The 22238-nt window shown below is 31.6% G+C and overlaps 1 protein-coding gene across 14 annotated transcripts in view; it reads right to left on the bottom strand.

Annotated features, from left to right (window-relative positions):
- Positions 1 to 22238, bottom strand: part of LOC122526455 (tensin-1) — a 166226-nt gene that overhangs the window by 46613 nt on the left and 97375 nt on the right. For 13 of the 14 annotated variants that reach the window (XM_043649858.1, XM_043649859.1, XM_043649857.1 and 10 more), the window contains one exon: positions 18539 to 18739. In XM_043649858.1, coding sequence (XP_043505793.1) covers positions 18539 to 18739 — 201 coding nt within the window. Of the gene's footprint in view, positions 1 to 10038; positions 10588 to 18538; positions 18740 to 22238 lie in introns of those variants that run through there. The other variant, XM_043649871.1, reaches the window with a different exon arrangement.

A 22238-nucleotide genomic window follows, 5' to 3' on the forward strand; every position in this document is an offset into this window, starting at 1 on the left:
GCATAAAACTAACACACACATTATTCATTTTTAAATAAAAAGAAAATATATATATATAATGCACAATAATATAAAAAAAAATATATAAAAAATATATAATACAGAAAATGAAAAAAAAATAAATACAAATAATAAAAAAAATATATAATACACAATAATAAAAAAAAATATAAAAAATATAATACAGAAAATAAAAAAAAAAAATATAAATACAAATAATAAAAAAATATAAATACAAATAATAAAAAAAATATATAATACACAATAATATAAAAATATATATATATATAATACACATCGTTCATTATCCAATTTACTAAAATTTCGTTCTATATTAAAATATATGTTAATCTTTTTAAAGTAGACTATTCACCTGTAGGAAATAATTATACACAAAGGGGTTTAGTGTTAAACTTGTAATTATTATCGAATCTTATTTACTTCCTTCCTTCCTTCCTTCCTTCCTTCCTTCTCTTTCCTAGTTTCCTAGTTTCATAAGAGTCCTAGTTACTTGTCTGATAGTTTCTTACTTCGATGAGTACTCGGCACTAAATACGACGTGAATCTTGATAACGATCGTAAAGACCGCCGAGGTAAAGGAAGGAGAATGTAAGCTTATCTCGAGCTCGCCTTTATCGCTGACCCTAGACCCTTTCGATGCGTTCCTCGCCGCTTATAATCCTTTCATGTTACCGACTATCCAAGCGTTCTCGGTTATGCTCGGTACTACTCGGACTCCCTTTTCAGAGACATTTGCAAACGTCATCGCCACAACGATGACAACGACAAAGAAGAATAAGAAGAAGAAGACGACGATCGGCACGATAAATTAATTCCCTTGAATCTTCTCTCTCACACACACACACACACATATATATATTATATACTTTTGCTCGTTTTCTTATTTACGATGACGTAGTTGTATTTTCGTAATTTTAAATCTTTTATTATCCCCGATGCAACAACACCGCGAAGAAATTCACGTTAGACGAAATGTTTTCAACCCGACCCCAAAATCGAAGGGACAAAAAAAAACCCTTAAGATCAAAGACAGAAACAACGAATAAAGAGTCGAGGAGAAAAAAGTGAAACAAAATAAATGGAGGAAATACTTTGCAGAGAATTCTTTACGAAAGAGAACCGACTACGGTATAAAACGTTAGATTCGTACGAAACGAGTTTAAAGAAAGAAAGAAAGAAAGAAAGTAAAAGAAGGAGAGACAACAACTCTTCATGGTATCTAAGAAAAATTTCCTTCTCCTTCCTACCTTCGATGGCGGTTTTCGATTCCGTTTTTTTTCTTCTTCTTCTTTTTTTCTTTTTTCTTTTATTTGGAACCATGCCAAAAGTTCAAATTCTTTCGGTTACTACTACCACTATCAAACGTTATACGTCTTTTCTTTATTTCTTTCTTGTGTTATTCTTTAAAAAAAATAGAGAGAAAAAGAACAAATTTCAAAAAACAAATATTGTAATATAAAAAAAAAAAGAAAAGAGATTAAATATATAATTGATCGTCGAGTTATTTCAAAAATGGATTCACCTATTCCACCTTGTGAAAATGTTGTCCAGGTGGACGTGCAGTTAGATCACTAGCCGTTTACGAGCTCGATTCACGTATGTATTTCATTCACGTTCCAGAGAAGTCGGCTTGTCCGCGTTAACGTCGAATACCTTACTGACAATTTACGGGTTGCCTCCTTGAAACCGGATAAAATCGTTCGCATCCTTGACAAACGTTATCTCATGCATTTCTCATACCTATGTTTTCTATTGGACTACCATCATCATCGTCATCATCATCTTCTTTTTTTCTCTATTTCTATCTCTTTTTCATTTTTCTTTTTTACGATAAATATCTATTACATTAATTTCCCCCTTCCTTCCCTTCCCTTCCCTCTTCCTTCCTATAAAATTCTATTTTTTCGTTCGTACGAGTTTATACATAATGAATGATGTATTCTAGTACCAAAAAAACATTGCAGAGAATATGTTAATTACATTTTTTACCGTTAATTAAAATTACTTACGTGATAATTATGATACGAATAATAATAATAATAATAATAATAATAATAATAATAATAATAATAATAATAATAATAATGTATAGTAGATATATACAAATATATCTAATAACTAATCTAGATCATACTTTTGTGTTCCTTTCGCAATATTTATTGTCCTTTGCAAAAATGCACTTTGCAAATATGTACACCGATAAACAATGTAGAATTTTTACCTATCTCTATATAGAACAAAGTTACAATTGTTGGATAAACCTTTATAAATTTATCTATATCTTATCGAAGAAAAACACATTTAATCAAACATCTTTTAAAAGATTAGATTTATTTTTTTAATCATTCATTTCTTTCTCTTTTTCTCTCTCTCTCTTTCTCTTTCCCTCTCTCACGACGACGATTTCTCATTTCAGTTTCAATTTATCATCTAATGGTTACCATAATAACTAGTTTCAATCTGATCGGAGGGGAGAGAAAAAAAATAATCAATATCCATTCGTCGAATTTAGATTTAAAATGTTTAACAAGCGGAACGATGAATTATTTGGACGTTTATTTTACCTCGACCTTGAACCGTAATACGAGTAACAGTTGTATCTTACTCTCATATCGACCCAGAAGGGCCGTGAATTCCCCCTTTCTTCCACCCATCCCCCATCCACCCCCCATCCACCCCACTCTCTTTCACTATCTATCTTTCTCTCTCTTCTTCTCCTCCTGGTATGTACGTATAAAGAAAAATGTTTATTTACGAGTTTGATCGTAGTCTTGGTTCTTCGTGGGACGCTAATTGACGCTCCGACACGATAGAATGAACTTCGTTTGGACATGTCGCTTACGATTTGCCGCTATTTGTTCTACGAAACGTGAACGAACGAGGGAAAACTTAAAACGTTTTGTTCGTTGTCAATTATCCTCTGTCAAAGAAACGAATCTTATTGATTCACTCACGATTTTGTATAATTATTTTTTAGTATATATTTCCAAAAGTAAATTTCTATACAATATTAAAAAGAAAATAATATAATATAGGTATATATTATTATAATTATATTATATTTAATAATTTAACGGATGAAGATTTTATTATATACTACATATATTATAAATTGTAAGATCATAAATCAAACGATGTTATATACTATTTTAATCTTTTATATTATATATATTTATATTATTACTTATCAATTATTCAATACGATTTTTCGACTATAACCCAATATACATTTTCTCTATTTATAATCCCTATATCGAATGTCAAGAATTGTGAATGAAAGGTTCGCGACATGGAAGAGAAAATGTTACTTTATGCATGAATGACGTCTGGCGAATCGTTATCGTTCACTTTTCACAGGCATTATTATTTTCATCTATTTCGTATGCACGAGAAAAAGAGAAAAAGTGTGAGAGAGAGAGAGAGAGAGAGAGAGAGAGAGAGAGAGAGAGAGAGAGAGAGCATCTGTCTTTCCTTTGTTGTATAACGAATAAAGAGGAATAAATCAATGTCACGTTGTCGAGAGAGTTCTATCGCACTACTACTCTTCGTCATCATTATTTTCCTTCTCTCTCGTTCTCTCTCTCTCTCTCTTTCTCTCTCTCTCTCACCTCACTCTCTCTTACTGTCCTTATTTCTTTCTATTGTCATAGGTTAACGATATCTCGAAAGTAAATTTCGACGTATCGCGAAAATTCATAGCAAAATGTATTCGAGAGAAAATATCAACACACCCCATTCCCACCCCCACATCTCTTATATTTGGCATAACCGTTTTAAATCATCTTCGTTGAACGGTTTTTTTCGTTATCGTAAATCATTCCTCTTACGAAATATTTCCGTTCGGTAAAGTAGAAAACGTTCTCTTTGAACTCTAAGTCATAAACGACGAGCCCCGTCGTAGGTACCTTATACCTATTCCGATATTTCTTCGTGAGAAAGAGAGAATGAGTGAAAGAAAGAGAGGAAGAGAGAGAGAAAAAGAGAGAAAAAGACCCTTCTCCGTAAAGCTGGTCGTTCGTTCGTACGTTCGTTCGGCTGTTATTTCACGTGTTCGAACGGAAATTTAAATCATTCGGTGTGTTGTGCACTTGAACAGAAAATCTCAGACATCATCGGTCATGATGATAGCACTTTGCTTCAGGTCGATTGTAGACTAACTTTTATCTTTTATTGGAGAAAATAAAAAAATCAATATAAAATCAAAAGAAAAGAAAAGAAATGAAATAAAAATGATTAATAATTACAAATAACAGACTAAGTGTTAACACGAAAGCTTATAGGATGTAACATTAGTGATAAGTTATTTTCATGATCAGTTTTTACACAAGTCGTACTTGTGTATCGTATAACAGCTTGCATGACTATGAGAAACCAGAGAGAAAGAGAGAACGAGAAAATACGAATGTAGGAGAAGAAGAAGAAGAAGAAGAAACAACAGTCTGGTAGGCGAACACGCCAGATGCCCACTAATTCACGCAATCTAATCCGGATTTCTAATCGACCATGGTATATTTCCAAGCTGCACCGAGAAAACGTCCACGAGATGAAGACACATTGATATTTAACAAGAGTTATTTATACATATATATATATATACCTTTATTTTAAAATTAGACTATGGGTTGATATATGTAATTAAATGTGTTGCGTTTAATGTAATACGTTCAACTTCTTTATAACACGGTTGATTTGTGCAATGTATGTGCATTGAAATTTAAAAATAATATCAATTGGGGAAAGTGAAAAGGAGGGAGGAAATAACGTTTTGTGTTATTCGAGGTTTGTTACCGTTTAATTGTATATATGGAAACAATTTTATATGAGACTTTTTCGTATCACCGTTTTGAATTTGGAATGATCATCTTGGAAGAGTTCATCGTTGATACTTTCTAAATTACACAGCACCAGTAATTAATTCTCGAAATAATGAACAGAAAGCGAATATTTCGAAAGAAATTTGCTAATCATTCGGAAACTTTCTTTCTCGGTGTAAATAATTATAATAGCTTATAATGACTACTATTTCTAGTACTTTCGTTGGTTCTTTACTAATAATAAAGTCACTTTCATCTTCTAAGAGAAACACAATCAGTTTCTAATTACAAGCATCAATTACATCGTTACTCTTCTGATTCTTATTTCGTTGTAATATTTTTACGAATTCTTGGCTATTAAATAATATCCTAAAAAAAAAAAACAAAATCTTAAATATCACTAACAAATTATTTCCGATATTTAACCGATTAAACATTTAGTTCAAGTAACCGTGAAGTTAATTAAAATCTATCTTATCTTATTAATAAAAAAACTAGAAAAAAACATTTCATTTAACAAAGATACAAAAATTAAATCAGAATGAAAGAAAAACAACGTACTATATTAAAGTGTACCTTTTCTATTTGTCTTCTTTTGTCACTCTAGTCTCACGTTTTCCGTTTAGGAGAAAATTTATTTTGAAGAAAAAAAAAAAAAGAGAAAAGAAGCAAACAAAAAAGGTGGAATCGAGGATGAGGAGTAGGAGGAAGAGGAGAGGAAGGAAAGGTGGTGTTAACGCGTGTCCAACGTGCGGCCGGGATGCGGTTGAAGCGGAATTTTTACTTTCATATCCGTGTATGTGTATATATGTGTGTGTGTATATATCTGTCTATCTGTGTATGTTCCTACTTCCGTGAAAGAGTTATTCGACGCCTCCTCCAACGTCCACGCTTTGCCGAGCAAAAGATCGACGAACGACGAGACCTGCTTCCTGATTCTCGTCTTTCCCTTCCGGCGGTTTTCATGAAACGAACGACGGTCCTATGCTGTACCGCGTGAAATAGCCACATGAAATAGCCGCATGATATGATTTTGCCCTGAGACTACTTGCTTGCTTCAACGACCGGAACGACCAAATTTTATTCTCTTCTTCTTCTTTTTCTTATTCTCTTGATCTATTCGTAATCAAAGACTTAACGAATCTAACTGAAATTTTTTTCTCTAACAACTTCCCCTAACCAACCCAAACTCCCCCCTCCACCTCCCACCTTTATTGTTTTCTTATTACTTATTTACGACGGATTTTTGGAACAATTATTTTGTATTGAAATAAGTAATACTTATTAACTTTTTATGTGATTACTATTAGAATAATCTGGTATTAGTATTTTATTTTATTAATATTTTGTTTATATCGACTGATTTTCTTTTTTATTTTTTTTATTTATATATATATATAAATAATATAGAATCCAGGCGTTGGTATAATATATGTAATGTAAAATTTGAAGTATTATTAATTTGAAGTATTATTAATATTTTGTTTATATCGACTGATTTTCTTTTTTATTTTTTTTATTTATATATATATATATAATATAGAATCCAGGCGTTGGTATAATATATGTAACGTAAAATTTGAAGTATTATTAATTTTCTATTTAAATGAATATTATCTATATTAATATTTTACAATATTGAAAAATTCTGAAAACGTCGATTTATTATTTATGACACTCCATTTATTAACATTTTGTTTTTATTTAAAAGAAATATGTGTTTGCTTTGAACATATTTTATGCTTAATGACCTTTTTGTATTCGTGATATATAATTCAAACTTCTACTAGTGAATGACGAATTCGTAAATCATCCTTTAAGTATGGAACGAAAGATAAGGATGAGTGGAAAATTTATCGTAAGTTTATGCAATTACGATTATCATCTCGTTTCTATAAACGAACTATAAATAAGCATTATCACTGGTTTGGATATTTCTTTTTTTCTTCGTTCGTTCCTTTGATTTATACATACGATTCTAATCATCAATCTGAATTATCTGAAAGTATACATTAAAATGTATTTAATGTGATTTTCATTCTCGTTTTTCGCATATTATAACCGATGATACGTTAATACGTTATTCGTTAATTTATAATGCAATAACATTATCTATCGTTTTAAATAATTTTCATACCGACATAACGACGACGCATGCTCTTCATACTTACCTTACATATCTTAGATCGAGGTTAATCTCGATCAATGTCGTCGTTATGGTTAATTGAACGCTTCTGGTAAATACATTTATACAAAGATCGACGGTCAACTTTCTTATCCGTAGTAAGATCGTAGTAACTTCCTACAATCGGTAGTTACGATATAATTACAGAAATTATCCATCGATGGTAGGCACGAATTTACAATTCAAATCCGTCGATTAGATCAATCTACGACGAGAAGTTTCTCTCCAAGTTTTCGTGTCTTTTTAAATAAAACGATTTTGTATGACATTTTTATAATCATATATTATTTAAATATAATATATTATTATGAATATAATAAAACAAAAAAAAACATTTTTGTATAATAATATTTATCGTTTGAGAAAATTTTTGTTAATATCTTACGCATACATTAAATAATATTTAAGGAATATTTTATAACCAAAGTATAGATTGTTATTATTTAATAATTTAAAAGAGAAATATTACAGTAGTATAAATGTTAGATTATAGATAAAATATTTACAATGAATTATATTGTGATATATAATAAATTATGTTGTGATATTTTGAGTGGATGAAAAATTTGAAAATTTTACGATGCGAAGAATTATAATAACAAACGAAACGCGAATAAGAATAGACGAGTGACGTAAATCGGGGGGAGGGGGGGTAGGAAGGTCGTGGAATCCCGTTCGATACATATTCGATGGATAAAGACAGAAATAAGCGTGTGTCCGATATAAAGAGAAGAAAATTGGGAGAAGAAGTTTGAAAATATTCTTACTAGTTTTTTTTTTTTTTTCGAGCATAGAAAAGCAACGATAAAACATACGTCGATGTATTGAAAAGTTTTCAGTCCCCAAGAGATATAGCTACAATTTAATTATTATTATTTAAAATATAAATATTCTTGTCGAAGCTCGCAACGTTTCAATCTACCTTCTTATATATAAAATATTAATATTATTTAATCGTATATTTTAATATATATATTTTTAATACTTTTTTCTGACATTTCTATAAATTAATAATTAAATATAAAAGTTATATGAAATAAGAGATAGTTATTATATTATATAATAGATAAAAAATAGAATATAAAATAAGTTTATTTTTGTATTACTTAATATATTTCTTAAAATTAGTCATACAATTTTTCCTACTTCTCATCAATCTAACGAATTTCCTTGATCCGTATAATAAATAAAAAGGAAAAAAAACATTTGACGAGATGGAAGAAGAAGAAAGAGACGAAGAAAAATTGAACGAAACTAAAACTAAAACTAAAACTAAAACTAAACTATAAACGAGAACGAGGACAAAGTTTCTAATGCGAATAGTCGAAAGATCTACTTGCTTCCATGTGTCCTCGTTGCAAATAGATATCGACCACAGACTAGGATAGGATAGGCTACTAGAGGATTATGCAATTTCGTAGATTATAGGAGATCCTAACTTTCTTCGTGTTTCTAATCTTCTTGATTCAAAACTTTGATATACATACAAAGGGTGTATCCCCCTTCCCCCACCCCCATCCAATAAGCTCGTTTTAATAAAACAAAATATTATTTTTTTATATCCTATTACTGGAGATTCATATTTTGATACAAAAACAAAAACAAAGAAATATTAATTATTGTCATTCTATTAATAGATCAATATTGATTTTTCGTTTTGTTTTTTGGACCCTTTTGTAACATTCTGTATATTTTAATAATAGGTAAATCATATTTATGTATGAATTGCATTGATGATAAATCTTAGTGATTAATGGTCGGCTCGTAACGTATTGGATATGAATTTTTCCGATGATAAGAAGTATGAAAATTGCTTGCTTACTTTCGGAGAAATATTAAGTAATCAAAACAAAGTTATTTTATATTCTATTTATATCTATTACATAAAATAATAACTATCCTATTTCCTAATAACTATTTAATAACTATCCTAACTAATAACTATCCTAATTTAATTAATAAAGTTATTTTATATTCTATTTATATCTATTACATGAAATAATAACTATCCTATTTCTCATAGCTTTTATATTTAATTAATTAATTAGACGTATATTTTTATTATTTTAAAAATAGCTAATTTTTATATAACGTAATACAAAAATCGTAGCATATTTTTGAAAATATACTACTATTTCAAGTACATTGTTAATAATATTACGAGAAGTCGTGGATGACTCGATAAAATGCGAATATAAAGTGTTATCGCGAAAAAGAGTATTCTAGAAAGTGAGAGCGAGAATGTGTGTGTGTGAGAGACAGAGAGAGAGAGAGAGAGAAAATCAGAATCCAGAAATAGCTATAAGTTACAAGTGAACTTTGTTTACGATCTTTCAACTCCTACGAGTAAAAAAAGGAGTAGGAACGAACGAGACGATTATAATATATCGATAGCTCGAACTAACCGTATATGGTAATAGACAAATATAAAAAAAAAAAGAACAGAGGAAATGACGAATTATTAAATAGAAAAATTCATCATCCTTGGGATGACATACTCGATGTGTATATATGTGGTTGATGACGAAGATTCTCGATAATCTTCATCGTCCCCATAATTAGCATCGTTATCATCATCTAAACCATAAATAATTTCATTGCGGTAACGTTTGGTTGTTCATCGTCGTTGTTGGTTGGTCGTCTCTCTCATGTTTTGTCATCTTCGTCGTTATTGAGACGACAACACTGACGTGCCGACATAATTTTAATCTACGTTGGAAAAAGAGTATTACACCGTTTTCTGGAATGTCTTAGTTGCGTACTCTATTTCCGGTTTACATCATCGTCATCATCATCATTATTATCATCTTACTTACATTAGTTTACTTGGTCTTAACAAATTTCCTATTTCTATCTCTGTCAATTTTATTTCTATCCTCGTCTTGTGCGTTATTTAATATTAAAGGAAATACAGAGATAAGATTTAAAATTGCGCAGACGCGTTACAAAGATTTTCGCGGGAAATTTTAAAGAAAAAGAAAAAAAAAGGAAACAAGAAAATTCAATGGAAAAACTTACCAAAGAGACGAGACGATGATTTCGATGTACCGCAGCATCACCGTGACAACGAACAACCGTGGATAACATCTTTTTATAATATCTTTCTCTCCCTCTCTCTCTTACTTGTAATTCTTATTCTTTTTTTTTCAAAATAAATTCTCCATACAATCTATGTTATTCACGATTAAATAAAAATCGATTAATTTTGTTCGCTTATCCTTGGAATTAATCATGGTCCGGGTAAACGTTAGAACGATCTCGATAAAATTTCTTCAAAAAAAGAAACAAACGAGAAATTCGCGTTCCTTCGATTCACCTAATTGAAACATCCTTCTTCTTCTTCTTCTTCTTTTAAAAAATTAAAGAAAAAGAGAGGGAGAGAGAGAGAGAGAGAAAATTAAGAAAAAATATCCTTCTTTTACACGAGACACATTTTGACACGTATCCACACGCGATTCCAGTTGATTTGATTTCGAATTTGAGATCGTGCAATTAGGTGAGTTTGGATTTGGCCAGGGTAAAGAAACTGTTGGTATGTTCGAACACAGTCAGACGTTTCAGAAACGCGAACCGACAGCTCCGAAAGCTGAGAAACGAATGCGCATGCGTACTACCCCCACATCCTTCTCTTTCTATCTCTTTCTCTCCCTCTTTCTCTTTCTTCATCTTATCCTTCTGTTCTTTTCTATCCCCCCCTCACACATCTTACACCTACTCCTACTGCTACTCCTACTATTAACTCTCTGACTCCTTGGAGATTCCATCCTTATTCATTCTTTCCTGATTTTTTTTCTCTTCTTCTTAATAATAATCCTTGGAAACAGAATCGTAGGACGATATCGAAGGATATAATCCGGGCGCGTTGATTCGTTAATAAATCAATTTTGAACGATTGTTTGGACAGTTAGAAAATTAATCGACTCTTTATACACGCCCAATTTGTTAATCCTTTCAGATATTTACATTATTCTTTTTTTTTTTATTAATAGAAAAATCTTTTTTTTTCTTTCTCCATAGTCGATTTCAACGACAAAATTGATCGTTTATTTATTTTACGAATATTAAAATTATAGATTTTATTCCCCTATATTCTTCTACGTGATATTCAAATAACGAATCAAATTTAATTTAACTATCTTAAAAAATATTTATTTCTAAAATTTCAAGATATCCAACTAATGGGAGAATAAGATTGAATTTTTCTGTTCTTTTTTTTCTTTTTTAAATTCGTATTTTAACTACGATATTTTTCGTTAAACGTTTAAGCAATTTCTTTACACGTGTTTTCTTCCAATGGATTACTTTCTAATCGACTTATACTAACACACACACACACACACATATGTATATACATTTTATTAATAAGCTTTGGATTATTATTCGAGGAGACACTTCGAACGATTATCGATACAGATTCGATTCTACTAGACGTTACAACACTTTTATCAAGTGAACCGGTTCCCTCCGTGATGGATCATTTGTCTCGATCCTTTGAGTATTCTCTTTTACGATCTTCTTCTTCTTCTTATTCGTCTCCTTTTTTTTTTCTTCTTTCATCGTTGTCCTTGATTCTGGATCCTACTCTGATGAGATCGTCGATCCATTCATTCTATCTCCTTCCCTTTCTATCATTAATTTAGCCAAAAAACCTGTTTTCTCTTCGTCTAAAAATCTCGTTTCGATAAGCTCGCCGAAAATAAATTCTCAAATCGACTGGCAAAAATATCAAACGCGTGTAAAAAAAATATGTATATATATATTATACAGAAAGATGTCTCTTTGTCTTTCTCTCTCTTCTAAAAACTTCGATTTTTCTTTCTTTATCTCTCTCTCTCTCTCTCGTTTTGTCGAGTTTGCACTGCCAAGAGATTAATTCAGTAAGGAAAGAAAAGTAGAACGTTAAAGTTCCATCTGGTTGGAAAAACGGCAGACGTGTAAAAGGATTATTGGATGGAATTTCACTTCGGTGTTATATCGATCTCTCGATCGTAGAATATCTTCTTCTCTTATCTATATCTTCCAGTTAAAATCTATGAAGAATTTTTCATTACTATCCGGTAAATTCGTTTTAACCGGTCGTACAATTTTTCATCTTATATATCGGATGATGATATCAGTTTTCATTTAATAATATCCGCGCCAGTATTCTTCTAACATTATCGAAGAGTCAAGGAAAAGAGATGTTCTAATTTTCGCTTGAACTAATTTGCGAATCCTTGCGACGAAAAAAGTAATAGAAAAGAAAAGGAAAAGAAACACACACACACAGATACAGACGAAGATTCTAAAGAAGTATATACGAGAATTATTATATATTTTATTACACGCGGATTACGTCGAAACGAAATTAAAGTAGATACATACAAAACAAAAAATAAACAAGGAAAGAATAAAATAATAAAAATAAAATGTAGGAAAGACGAAATCAAAAAGAAAAATAAAAAGGATATGCGCAAGGAAGTGGACGAGGATCGTTACATTTTTCACATCCTTCCAAGAGAAAATCCTGCTTGAGAAAGGATGCATTAATCCTGCGGGTAGGACATTTGAGGTTTCGCCCGGAGGTGAAAATCGAAGGAGGTAGGTTTAGGGTGGTTCATAAATTTCGATGCACTTAGTCGCAGTTTTGGAAGGGAGTAACGGAGGGAAAGAGGAGTTCAGTTCGTCCTTTTACTGTTGTTGCTCTTTTCGATGCAGTAAAAAAAGAGAGAGTTAGAAAGAGAGAGAGAGAGAGAGAGGGGAAGATGACAAATCGTTCGTTATGGAAAAATGAACCACCACGTAGTTGCACTGTTATCCTCCTCATCTAACATTTTACGTTGGCTCGAGAAAATCCAAATTCTGATAAACGAGCACCCAACGAGAAAATACGTTTACGAAAAATGATGAGATTTACATTATCAAACAGCTATATCTTATTTGCGTTCTAAACGTATTTTCGTATAAACATTTTTAACCATTAGTAGAATTCGCCGATAATTCTTTTAATAATATTTTCATGTAAACATATTTTTTTGGAAATTACAGTTAAACGTAGATGCTCTCTCTCTCTCTCTCTCTTAAAGAAAAATATTATTTAACGAAAGATTTTTCACAGTCTTATTTGATATTTTATAAAATCCTTTAGATATCTTGCATGTCTTGCATGATTAAATTTAACGAAGAAATTACTATGTCCGATGTAACGATAAACATCTACATAGTAACAGATTACATTGCTCTTGGCCCGTTGGTTTACTTTTATTTTTTTCCTCGTCCCTTTATATTACTCTTCAACATCCTTCTTTCTTCAATAACCCTCCCTCCCTCCCTCCCTGTCCCTTACTCTCCGCCCCCTTTTTACGTTAGCGTCAAAGATCGAACACAGGAAGGAAATTTTCGTCTCTTCTTACTTACCGGGTTCAACCCTATCTTCCGTGCCATAAATAAACTTCACTTTAACTGTATTGAAAGCTCACGTGTACGCTCACGCGTACGTGTACGTTAAAATGTATATTACACACGTGCATATACACACACATATACAAAACTAACAGATGTTAACAACGATGTAAACGCGTGACACGGTCGAGTTCATCCTCCTGTTTTCGTCTAACAGTCAACTCGAAAAAGCAAAACACGCTAATCGTTTTGAAAATACGAATACTTTTTTGTTTTGTTTTTTTTTTTTTTTTTTAACTCTTCCAGTTGAGTATGTTTAAGTAAAGCTAGAGAAAGATAGATCATTTTGATTTGATTAGAAACTTTCTCAAATCGTGGTTTTGTGAAAGCTTAGAAAGTTCATCGATTTACATATCAATTTTGTGAAAGGTATAAATATATATATATATGCGTGTATATATGTGTGTTCATGTTTTCGATTTATACGTAGACGAAACGATTTTTAATGCGGTATTGTTTGAATAACACTGAACGATAAAGAACCTATGATGAATATTGGAACTGTGATGAAAGATTAGATCGTATCAATCTTAACTTGCGATAGGGAATAATGATAATGGTTCGTTGAAAAGCGAACAACTTTATTGGTTAAATAGATATGAGATATTCGCGCGTTGATTTAACAAAAACGTTTAAAAACAATATTGCACGAATTAAAATAAGAGGACGAAAAAATTTAAAATTCATCGAATAATATTCAATGAATCTAAATCCAATTTAATTTCAATCTTTAATTATTCTTTATTTATATAAAGAACGAATATATATTTTAATGCTTTCTGTCGAATCAAAATGACGCAAAATAAAAAAAAAAACAAATTTGATCTACACAAAAACAACATTTATTTCCATTTTTATTAATCCTTATTTCCGTTATTCCCTAAATCGTGATATCGTGGTATCGCGATACGGTATTGTTATTTAAAATGAAAAAGTATCGAATCGAGATTAGAGCCAGAGATATCGGAAATGGGAACGTAATATTTGATAGGAAATATTGCCAAGAGTTCAAAGTGTGAAAAACTAGGGTGACTCGTTTATATACATGGTTACGTGGAAAAAAAATAAAATAAAAAAAATAAAAAAAATAAAAAAAATAAAAAAAAATAAAAAGAAAAAAGAGAAAAATCTCGTTTTACAGGATAGACAGAAAAATCGTCGTCTAGCAAGCTAGCCAGCTGCAACATTAAAGAACACGTTCCAGCCCCTGACGACGTTTTAACAACGTCAACCCTATATCCCAACGCCCAGTCTCGTATTTTTCGGCGAACGATAAACTAGTAGACACAGGACACGCGTACAAATTTCTCGAGTACAAATGGGACCGACAAGAACGACTACCGAGAAGAAGGGGAAGAAAAATAAGAAGAAGAAGAAAAATATGCCAGCTGTGGAATTTTCAAAGACCTGCTTGTTGTTCTCTCCCCCAAACATCTCTGCAATTGGATTCCCTACGCACCACTGTTAAAATCTGATAACCATATATATATGTTACCGTGAAAGAACGAAATTGAAGAATGTCAAGATTCACGTGATCGTTTGGTGTATGTCCATAAATATTAATGTATAAGAATAAACCCAAATATTCGATCTTTGTCCCACGTATTTGGTATATGTTAATATTTCATTATGTAAATTTTAATATTTTACAAATATATATATATATATATATTCCTGAAACAATTAAATATTTGTAATCGATCATTTGAAGAGTAACGATTTAACAAGGATAACGATCTATCGATTAAAACGTTAATTATTAGGATAGGAAAAGGTTAGATGATAATAATCTATAAAATATTTTGTTGTCTTATCGTAGAAAGACGAACCACCCGGTGAGTTAATTAACTTATAGCGAAATGAACGAAGAAACTATATACAAGTGTGTGTAGTTAGGTATACTTATAACTAGCAAAAAAAAAACGTCTGAAGATTAATCATGACCTGGTAAACCGAGGCTGCTGAGTATTCCTGAGAAGACCTACGCAATCGGGAGAATAGAGGTAACTTAAGTTTCTTCTTAACTTCTTGGCAAATACATGTATGCATGCATGTATGTATATAGTTCGTTACAAGATTTACGTTAGTGTGTGTAACGTAATTAGAATAGAGACGATGACCTGTTCACTGGGTCTTCTATCTACGTGGACTCGGATTAACAAGGCATCATCTTTCCTTCCTCATTCTTTATCTTCTTATTCTTTTTTTATTTCACCATGAAAACAGTAACCTATATTAAATATTCTTATTACTTTAAAAAATAAATTAAAATACATATATATATATATATATATATATAAATGTTACGATTGCGCAAAACTTGAATTAATCTCTAGTTTATCTTTCAGTCGATATTTTAACGAGCTCGCGTGTTTCGTCCAAGGTCAACTTAATCCGAGTCACGAGGTTATCCAACGTAGTAGTAGTCATAATTGCTTAATTAGGTCGATGTTGTGTAAAAGGAACAAAAAAGAGAAAAAAAAGAAACTCGGTTGGAATCATCGTGCGTTGTCTCTCACATCAGCGAAATTATACAAATCGATGATGTCATAGAATAATCCTGTTGACTTAGACAGAAATATTCTACCGTATATCACTTGAGTCATCCAATCTCGTTAAACTTGATTGGATAGAATTTTGAAAAATATTATTAAAATATATACACAACTATTCTTAATACAAACAAAAAAGAAAGAAACGAACGATTATAATTCATTATTCGAAAGTTTTCCATTTTGAAATGTACAAAGTTCATAGTTGTTGTTCTATGCAATGTATAAAACTTTTAGCTCGTTTCTTTCATTTTCCTTTCAAAATAATTTCAATGAAAACACCAAGACGTTCGCGTATAAGTAAGAAAAAAGAAAAAAAAATCCGGAAGAGAAAGAAAGGGAGAGAGAGAGAGGAAATTTAACATTAGTGATATTTAATTACAATTATTTACATCAAACATACTCCACCGAACGTTGGATCGTTCATTGGACTAGGAGTAAGGTAAGAAACAAAGGTAAATTCGATTTGTCAGAACGCTTGTATAGGAACATAGAAGAAGGAAATAGGAAGAGGAGGGGGAGTAGGAGGAGGGAGAATGGGAAAATGGGGGGAGGGGGAAGGTTTAGTATACTGGTTTCTATAAGCTCGATAGCTTCTCATTAGAGACAGTTGACCTAGAATCGATGCTTGCAAGTAGTCTTCGTCGTCACTATTGATAGTACAAAAGGAAACAGCAGTTGCATCAGCAGCAGCAGCAGCAGCAATAACAATAGCAACAGCAGCAACAGTAGCTAGCTATTGCAACAACAGAAGCAAAATAGCAGTAACAAACAGTAGGAGTAGTAACAACATCAGGTTCGTGTTGAAGCCCGGAGGCTCTACTCTCGTCTCGTCTCGTCTCGTCTCGTCGTCGTAGTCATCGTTGTTCTCATCGTCGATGACGAGATGGTTGCCACCCTAGGAACGATTCAATTGGATGTACCACTTGCATACCGATAGTCTTTGCCTTTAGGGAAACAATAGGTTTAGTCCCTTGCCTGTGTTCCTCTCGTTTCTAACGCTGATGTGAGTTACGTTGGTGAAGATGCACGAGAGTGCACCCTCGTGTATGTGTGTGTATGTGTGTCTATCACCCCTGACCTACATGGACGCAAAATTCAGCAGCGCAGGCTTCATCGGTATTTTTCCATCCCCCTTCCATTGTCCCCCTCCCCCTCCCCTGAGAGAATTTCAAAATCCGTTTGGTTTCCTATTGGAAACTCACATAGATTTTCCTTTTCTATTTTCTCCATCTCTTTCCCTCTCTCTTTCTTTCTCTAACATTTTCTCTCGTTTTCCTGATATTTACCACCCCCTAAACCGGTGAACCTATAGATACCACAAATTTTCTATTTTCCATCGTATAATGCGGAGATATATTTTGTAGGCGTGTATTATGGATGAACGGATGATACACGAGGATAATGGTTATAAAGATAAAACTCGCTTACTGTTTTTAAATGTGAAGAACAAAAATGACGAAAAAAATATAAAATAAAAATAAAATCTAGCCAATCCCTTTGGAGAGACAGACTCACAGCCGTGATTTATCATACGCTACTTTTCTGACCTTTCTGACCGTTAAGAAAAAGAATAGGGAAAGAGAAAGAATATAAAAGAAGAAACGAAGAAAACGTTCTTTTCTTTTCATCCAACAACGAGAAGGAGGATTGAGATAATATCTGCGCCATCTGCCTCAATTCATAATACTTCTCTGGGCTAGCCATTTTAGTCGTCGTTTCACGTTACTTCGCCTTCGTGAATATCATTCTACTTGATAGAGAAAGAAAGAGAGTTAGAGAAAAGATAAAAATAGTTAAGAAGAAGATGTTTTACCGTTTACACAAGAGAAACCTCTCACACTTGGGTAAAATAACGCGATATTTGAATATTTCGTCCTTCTTCTTCCTTCTATCTATTCATTTTTTATTATTATTATTATTATTATTATTATTATTATTATTATTATTCTTAACTCGTTAAAAAATGTTGCGGAGAACGAAATATCAAAAAAATTTTTACGAATATAGTTCGTTCATTTCGCGAGACAAATTTACATATGATGTAAATAAGAACGATTCTTTCAATTCAAATCGAGTTATGAAAGAGAAAGAGAGAGAGAAAAAAAAACAGAAAAGAAAATTAAATAGAAAATGAGAACAACTGGTCTTTCGAATTGGTTGATACGATAAAACAAATATAGAAAAATATCATCTTGTATAATAATTTCTCGTATCTACATCTACATTTATACATACATACATACATACATGCATACATACATACATATATGTAAATTGGATAACGATAACGGGACACATTAATTACCGAGAGACAATTTGTTCGCTAATTAGATAAAACTTTCAAAAAAAATATTATTCTTCGTAATAAAAATAATATAGGGTTTCCTAAAAAGTTCGCGTCGATTTAAAAAAAAGAAAAATTTATGCAAAAATATTATTCATCATTAAAAAATCGTTTGATCAAGCTAAAAGAGATGACAGAATTTAGGTTAAAAAGAAAAAAAAAAAAAGAAAAAACTTACCATTACTAGTTGACCATTGGTCGGACTAGGGCTAGGACTCGGTGTTGAATTTGGTGTTGAAATGTCACCCGATGCTGGAGATGGGGAACCACCAGCACTACCAACGTTGGTAGCAACACTTCCTACTGTTGGAAATGCACGAGCTGGATCAGCTTGCCATTGTTTATGTATTTGTTGCGAGGTGTCCCGGAAACGCGCACCCTGGTGATCCAACAAACACAAGCAAAAAGATAAAATTCATATTCAATCGATTAAAGTTAACACGCATTAATTGTTAATAACTGAATAAAACGATTTCATTTGAATATTGGTAAACGGGATTTTCTATTAGTTGATTATTTTCGATAACGTTAAGAATCGTTACATTGTTATCATATTGTAATCAAATTATATCTCAATTTTGATTTCGTTTTATTTAATCATTTCGAACTTGAAACGTAACACGTTCGAATAGATACTAGGCCAACACGCGTGTTTCAATATCATAATATATGTATTACATTATTTGCAGTGGTAGGCAGTAACGCGCAGGTGCTGATTACGGAAAATTTTCTTGTCGATTGTAAATAGAAACAAGACAGAAATATATATATATATATACCTATGTATATCTAATACACGTATATCTGTATAGACGACGAGTGTTCTACTTTTATGACTTTTTTTTTATTATCTCTTTATCTTTCTTCTTATTCCTTGAGCGTAATTACAGCATGTAAAACGGTAAGCACAACCGGTAACCGTGTTGAAATATACGTTGTTATATACTTTTTCGAATCTTATGCCAGAGGCCTGTGTATTCCGTCAGAAGAAGAAGTAACACTTGCATCCTTGAAGTATTGGATCTCTTATAATATGTTTGAATAGTCATTGATAATATATGTCGTTATATTATTGCTCGTTGTTACTACGATTCGATTAGTCTCGGATATTTGCTTTTGAACAATCGTCTATCGCGAATGTGATCGATTTGCTTCGTCGACTAGAAAACTCTCAATCGTAATACAAATATAAATACATGCATCTATAAACTTATGTATACACGTATATATATATGTATGTGTGTATATGTTTTTAACTCATCGCTAAAAATAATGTTTCTCGTGATAAGTGTTTTTTATTGGAAAGATATTTAAAACGATAAATGGAGAGATAATTGTTTTTTTTTACACATCCTACTTTGCCAATATGTAATAATTAATATTACCATTAAAATCGAACACCCAGTGGAATTACTTAACACGTATACAATCATATCAATAAAAAAAGCAATAAATGCAGAAACTATAATTAGAATATGTTATTACTGCGAAAAACCGAAATTGAATAATATCAAGATTTATATGACGAAATGTCAATATCTACCAAATACGTCGTTTAAAGATCGAATAATTTTGTGTATATATTTTTATACATTAAATATAATTATTGTTATATTATAAGAAAAGCTTAAACTCAAAAGTTATTTCAATATACGATATCTAATTGTAATGATAAACGTTAATAATTCGTATCTATTATTTTCTTCTTTGTACAGATCACTAAGAAGATAATGAGCATTCGTATAAGTAATTAGTATGCGGTGAAGTATGTGTGTGTGTATGTGTGTGTGTGTGTGTGTATGAGAAAGATATTGAAACGAAGCACACGTTGAAACTCATGGAAAGAGTTCGTCCCCTAGAACCCCCGGAGGCAACTTATAAAATATCGCATGCGCGTGTCCACGACCCCTGAAAACGTAACTGCTCTAACGACGCGGTAATTACGCTTGTGCAACGACATACCGCGATAACAATTAGCATTAGGATAAGAGTAATGGCGACTACGACGACAACGATGACTGTGAGCTCGGCTTCCTCTCAACAACGCCTGCCTTTCTACCTTTCTCAACAATCTTTGCTTCTCCTTTCTTCTCTTCTCGAAAGTCTAATTAAGAGGACACTTGGAATTAATGAATTTCAAAAAAGGAAAAACAAAAGACAATTTTTGGTCACATTAACGTTGAGAACGTTTTGCATTTTGTTTCTTTTTTTCTCGTCGTTAAAGATATCAATGTAAAATATAATATTTGTTAGAATGGTTGGAAAATGTGTTTCTTCCTTTTTTTTCTTATTACAAATTATAGGATTTTTTGTTTTCGGTATGACTAATAAAATATAGGTAGTTCTTGAGTTAACGTTAACGGGGTTATTATTTTTTTAATTTTTTCTTTCAACTATGGGATGCATAAAAGGATTTTCTTTAGAATTGCATATAAATGTATACTTATTAATTTCTTATTGAAGATCTTCTCTTGTGAAACGTATTTTTTTAGAATTATAATATAAAAATGCATTTTTCTTATAAAAGTTGAAATAAAAATATGTTTACACATTTTTTCTTTTTCCTTTGTACTATTATTTAAATTCTATTTGTTAAATGTATTATAATATATATTTCCGAAACAAGACCGCAGCAAATACGAATTCTTGAGATTTGTAAATCACGTCTTGCGCGTGTGTGCGTGAAGCACGCGTCTCCTTGGATCGATGGGCAAACCTACAAATGCTATTTATACGATTCGAACGTAGATATAAATATTTAAAGTTGGTCACTCTTGATTCAGCACGAATTTCAAATTTATTTCCAATGGTTAGTCCCCGAAAAAAGGATTTGATTTCTTTATTGTTCGACCAACGATAAGAATATTTGAATATAACGAGTTTTATATTTCTACACAGATCGTGTTGTGATCCTTATCGATCATTGATAGACGAAACAAAACCGGATACCGTTGCGAATAGAATTTGTTGTTTAGAAGTTCGATACAAACTTTAGTATACGAAAAAACAAAGTAAGAAAGAAAGAAAGAGTTTAAATCTAACCGAGTTCGTAGACGACATTTTTCATGTTACGATTGATATCAGAATTTTTTTCTTCTTTCTTTTTTCCTTAATGAAAAACGAGAAAGGTACGAACGACGAGAAGCGGCAAAAATTCACGGACTTACGTGATACACGTTTTGGATAGATGCCAGGATAAAAATGAAACCTTTAAGATGTTCGCGTCCAGACAAAAGGAAGAAAAGTAATATTATCGCCAAAAAAAGAAAAAAAAAAGAAAAATAAGTTAGATGAAAGTAAAAATTCTAACGCGAGATTAGAGAGAGATAACCGACCGATTGGAACAAAATAAAAACAGTAAAAAAAAAAACAAAACGATAAAATCTGTGTACAACTGAATTACAACTTATTTGGGTCGAGAAAAAAAATATCTTTAACCTTCTCTTCTTTTTATGTATAATATCTTTTTACGTATTTTTTTTATTCCACAGAAAAATCTGAGATACACCGAGGAAGGAAAAGAGCATAAAATTCTCATGAAATTTTCATATCTCGTTTGAACATCCGGGGTAAATAGGGAAAACTGTGAAACGTGTATTCGTTGAGCTTACACAATCTTCAACTGCATATATACATATAATATATGTATATACGTATGTACTTATACATATTACATAAATTTATCTTGAAAAAGAAACGTTTTCTTAGATCGACATTATTATTTACTGTAAAAGCATCGAATAAATCTTTATCTTTTCGATTCACTGGGGTGAATCAATGGGTGATTCTGGGGTGATTCAAAATGGGCTATTTTTGTCGAATAAAAATTTGAAACGTTTGTTTTAATTTCCCTGTAGCACACGCGTTTCAATTATATA

This window comes from Polistes fuscatus, unplaced genomic scaffold, assembly GCF_010416935.1.
Source record: "Polistes fuscatus isolate 324 unplaced genomic scaffold, CU_Pfus_HIC Scaffold11, whole genome shotgun sequence".
Classification (NCBI taxonomy): domain Eukaryota; kingdom Metazoa; phylum Arthropoda; class Insecta; order Hymenoptera; family Vespidae; genus Polistes; species Polistes fuscatus.